Source organism: Mytilus edulis, unplaced genomic scaffold (assembly GCF_963676685.1).
Source record: "Mytilus edulis unplaced genomic scaffold, xbMytEdul2.2 SCAFFOLD_1905, whole genome shotgun sequence".
Lineage (NCBI taxonomy): Eukaryota > Metazoa > Mollusca > Bivalvia > Mytilida > Mytilidae > Mytilus > Mytilus edulis.
The window spans coordinates 601-5,933 of NW_027267225.1; the positions used below are offsets into that span (position 1 = coordinate 601).

At 37.2% G+C, this 5,333-nt stretch overlaps 1 protein-coding gene across 1 annotated transcript; it reads right to left on the reverse strand.

The window, feature by feature from the left end:
- Nucleotides 1–1,184: 1,184 nt before the first annotated feature.
- LOC139505024 (histone H3) lies at nt 1,185–1,660 on the reverse strand. Its single transcript, XM_071294875.1, has one exon. It carries the CDS (start codon nt 1,643–1,645, stop codon nt 1,235–1,237), a length of 411 nt encoding a protein of 136 aa, XP_071150976.1. The 5' UTR covers nt 1,646–1,660; the 3' UTR covers nt 1,185–1,234.
- Nucleotides 1,661–5,333: the final 3,673 nt, after the last annotated feature.

Genomic DNA, 5,333 nt, shown 5'->3' on the forward strand with positions numbered 1-5,333 from the left:
GGTTATCTATTTGTCTATTTGATGTACCCAGAAATTGGATACATCACAGGATTTTACATGCTTGCAGTTTTCTACCTGTCTTTCATAACTCAACATCATCTGTCAAAGCTGTGCTTGCCATCCATCAAAGATCTGCTGCAGGTACTTCAGATCATAAATGAGAGAATGTATGAATAAAACTGTTATTGTTATTACTATTAAAGATTTTTTTTTTTAGGTATTACAGTGAAGAAAAGAGATGCCCCTGTCTGCGGGTAAAACTTCTTATGTGTGCATCTTCCTTTCAATTTTATTTTTAAACACCATTCTATATTTATCCACAGTATGACGATGACAATTTCATCAGCCAATCCAATAAAAATGTTAATGCGCACACATATACTTACTATTCTGAAGACATCTTTTAGCCAGAAAAGTTTATAATAAGTCTGAAAACTACTTTTTATCATATAAAAAAGCTTATAAGTGCAAGATATATGCTTACATGGACTTCCTACAGTGAAATTTTGTGGGGACTACTTGGACCCGTACCGAAATTATATTAATTTAAATAGAAATTTCATGATTTTGTAAACTAGCAGCAAGACAAGACTCTAAAGTGGACAAAATATATTACTACATACATGATAAAAATTTTCTTTACAATTCTGACTGAAAAAAAGCTCTAAATTTTTGATAAAAGTACCCTGTAATATCAGCTTTTCTAAAAGAATATTCAAATTAATGAATTATACATGATATTTAAACTCTAACTTAAAAAAAAAGGTTATATTTTGGCCAGTTGGTGGTTTCTCTTTCTTTGGTCTAGACTACTGGTGTAAATAATACATCAAAAGAAGACAAGACAAAACAAGCGAAGAAAATAAAAGAAAAGAACAGAAGTACAGATAGAAACATTCATATGTTGATCTTTTTTTTTTATATAATGTACTATTTAATATTCTACACACAAGGACGTACATGTACCATGATAAACAAACACCCCCCCCCCCCTTTTTTTTTGTGATGAGACTTGTGTGTGTATATATATATCATAAAATTTTATTTTTTGTCTATGTATTGCTTTTGCATATAGATGGATTCAACAAGAAGAAATAAAAGAGAGAGAGAGATGGGGAAAAGAGGGGTTCAGCTATGTTTCTAATTTTCATGTACAACAATTTATAGATTCTTTTTGAAAAATATTGGTGGCCCTGAAAAGGGCCGTTATGTTTTGGTGAAAAAATCACACTTCTTAAGCACGTTCTCCACGGATTCTTCGTGCCAATTGGATATCCTTTGGCATGATGGTTACTCTCTTGGCGTGGATTGCGCACAAGTTGGTATCCTCGAAGAGACCGACCAAGTAGGCTTCGCTGGCTTCCTGTAGGGCCATGACGGCTGAACTCTGGAATCGGAGATCAGTTTTGAAGTCCTGGGCGATTTCACGGACTAATCTCTGGAAGGGGAGTTTCCTGATGAGGAGCTCTGTGCTCTTCTGGTATCTCCTGATTTCTCGGAGAGCGACTGTTCCTGGCCTGTATCTATGTGGTTTCTTGACTCCACCGGTTGCAGGTGCGCTCTTACGGGCGGCCTTGGTGGCAAGTTGTTTTCTTGGAGCTTTACCTCCGGTGGATTTACGTGCAGTTTGCTTTGTTCGTGCCATGACTATTAGCTCTGTGGACGATTTGCTACAGAAAGAATACTTGAAAATTTCGGTGAATGTGTTTTTGTGGCTTGCCGGGAGGATTGAAATCACGGTGACGATTGGATCACCACTTACATAAAGCTGGCGTTGATTGGTCCGCATATCTTAAATCTGATTGGACTGATTTGTAAGGGACTTTGACAGTTTTCAATCCATTTTTTACTGAAAAACTGCTCAACCCAAGCTGACAGTAAAAATGCCCCCTTTTTTCATTCATAATTACAGTTTCTGATCATCCCTCATAGCTCAACAATAGTAAATTAGTGTCACGGTTTCAATATGATAAATCTGAAGAAGAAAAAAAATAATAATGAAAAAAGGTCAAAATACATGCAGAAACATTAAGGAAAGGAAAGAAAAATAAAACAGGAAAAAATAAAAATAAAATGCAGTTATAACACAAACAAAGCGAAATAGAAAATAAAAAAACAGAAACAAATGGAATTACACATTCCCGACATGACATTGTACGGATCGGCTGAGTTTCTTTATTGTTGTATTATGTCATATTTATGTATATTTAATATAAAAAAAAGAAGATGTGGTATGATTTTCATTTGGGCTGGGCACATTTGTCTCATTGTCTGATTGTCGGTGTGCTTACATCGATTCCACATCTTTAATACACAAACAATAACTAAATAAAGACAGAAAGACAGAGAGAGAGAGAGAGAGAGAGAGAGAGAGAGAGAGAGAGAGAGAGAGAGAGAGAGACGAGAGAGAGAGAGAGAGAGAGAGAGAGAGAGAGAGAGAGAGAGAGAGAGAGAGAGAGAGATGCTGAAAAAAAAAAATGGAAAAAGGAAAAGAATGGAAAGTACATATCATATATAAAAGTGTTGACGAAAGAGATAATGTTAACAAAAACTATAAATAATTATAATAATAAAAAAAACCACACACCCTTCTCAGATGAATCTAAGCATGCTCGCATCAATAACCAAGAGAGAGAAAGAAGAGAGCAGACTAGTATTAAATATAAATACTATCAGTGTTGTTTTTTTTCCCCGACAAACTTTATATGATTTAACTGAGCTACTTGTGGGTTCAAAGAGTCAGAAAGTTCGACAATAAATGTTCTGATGAAGAAGACTGAAAAAGTTACTAGACTTAGTGTTATGCTATAAGAACTGTACTTAAATGGGATGCGTTAGAGAGAGAAGAAAAGAAGAATCACGGAAGAAGGGACATTTATATTTTAGACATTTTTTATTTGTTATGTAGTAGAATATATTTTTTTCAATTATGTATGGGGAATAAAGTATTACTAAGATGTACAACAATTTTAGACTCTTTTTGAAAAATATTGGTGGCCCTGAAAAGGGCCGTTGTTAAGTGAGTAATCTGATATATCCACTTTTTACTTGGCAGCTTTCTGGGTCTTCTTTGGCAGAAGTACAGCCTGGATGTTTGGTAAAACACCTCCCTGGGCAATGGTGACACCAGACAAGAGTTTGTTCAACTCTTCGTCGTTTCTGATGGCCAACTGGAGATGACGGGGAATGATTCTGCTCTTCTTGTTGTCACGAGCGGCGTTTCCTGCCAACTCCAATACTTCAGCTGCTAAGTATTCTAAGACAGCTGCGAGGTACACTGGTGCACCGGCACCAACTCTCTCGGCATAGTTTCCTTTCCTCAAAAGTCTGTGGATACGACCGACTGGGAACTGAAGTCCGGCACGGGATGACCTAGACTTTGCCTTTGCTTTTGCTTTTCCTCCTTTTCCTCGTCCTGACATTTTGTACTATTTGGTTGATCGACACTGAGTAAAGTGATACAATTTTTCTTCAAAATTTAGCTTATATACCCACTAAACGGATTGAACGATGTTTTTATTATACACCAATCAGAACGAAGCTCTCTGCGGGCAGTTAGGCTACCGAACATTCAACATGTTATGGGTGCTCTCTCCGAGGTTCGCGTTCAATAAAATCTTTCAATCCGTTTTGCCCAGTATATAAACAAATTGAAAATAATTTTTCACCATTACTTATTTGATTATCAAACCAGTAACATGCCACCCAAAGTAGGAACTAAAGGAGCCAAGAAGGCCGTCACCAAGGCAAAGACTGCCAGACCCGGCGGTGACAAGAAAAGGAGGAGGAGAAGAGACGTGAATCCTATGCTATCTACATCTACAAAGTCTTGAGACAAGTTCACCCCGACACCGGAGTGTCCTCAAAGGCAATGTCCATCATGAACAGCTTCGTCAACGATATCTTCGAGAGAATCGCAGCAGAGGCCTCCCGATTGGCACACTACAACAAAAGATCTACCATCACATCCCGGGAGATCCAGACCGCTGTCCGTCTTCTCTTACCCGGAGAATTGGCCAAGCACGCTGTCAGTGAAGGTACCAAAGCCGTCACTAAATACACCAGCAGCAAGTAAACAGTCTGAAGTTTATAACTTCACAAACGGCCCTTTTCAGGGCCACCAACATTTTTCAAAAAGAATTTACATTTGTTGTACATCATGTCAAACTTCTAAACAAAGCTATAAATCCCAACCCCCCAGCTATAACTACTTTCAAACTATTTCAATAGTATATGGTTACTTTTCTCTTCTTTCTATCTGTATAACAAATATACGTGTATTTCACTCATTCTGTAGTATTTAATTTGCCAAAACTACAAAGCGTAAATACATAAATCATGAAGAACAAAACAGTGCTTTCATTCCAATTAATAGAGTTGATAAATTTACGATTTCTTTTGCTTTTCGAGAGAAAAAAAATATTGCGAGAATTATTTTACACGGAAACAAGAACATTACCTAATATTAAACCACGCAAAAACTCTATAATTGAATATAACAGAATCTACAGATTTTGTGTGTAAAAGTCCGTGCATTTTGTTTTTGAAATTTTCTCTCTTCGTGTAGGCAAATGCACGGATTTGATCTTTGAACGTATTCATAAACCTTCAGAAATATAAATTCTCAAATAAATACAAGAGTAAGAGTAAGGAGTTAATTAAAAAGAAAGCCAGATATTTAAAAAAAAAAGGGGGGAGGGGGATAACGAGAGAGAGAGAAAATAGTTGCGGATCAGGATCAGGGAAAACAAGAAAACGGTTGAAAAATTCATGAACATTAGAGAAAAGAATAGAAGTGGGGAGCAAGCTTTGATTTCAAGATTTTGTTTAAAACGATGTACAACAAATCTAAGATTCTTTTTGAAAAATGTTGGTGGCCCTGAAAAGGGCCGTTGTTTATATTAGCTGGGTGGCTGTTTAACCTCCGAATCCGTACAAGGTACGTCCTTGACGTTTCAAAGCGTAGACAACATCCATGGCAGTGACAGTCTTCCTCTTGGCGTGCTCTGTGTATGTGACAGCATCACGGATGACATTTTCCAAGAAAACTTTAAGGACACCACGGGTTTCCTCATAGATGAGTCCAGATATACGTTTTACTCCACCTCTTCTTGCTAAACGACGGATGGCTGGCTTGGTGATACCTTGGATGTTATCACGCAACACCTTCCTGTGACGCTTGGCGCCTCCTTTTCCTAGACCTTTACCTCCTTTTCCTCTGCCTGACATGTTTAACTATTTGTGGTGATTAGTTAAATAATACTTTCCGTCTAACAGCGACTCTTTATATATCACCAACGCGGCCGTAAAAGAAGTATCACACATTTTCAGTT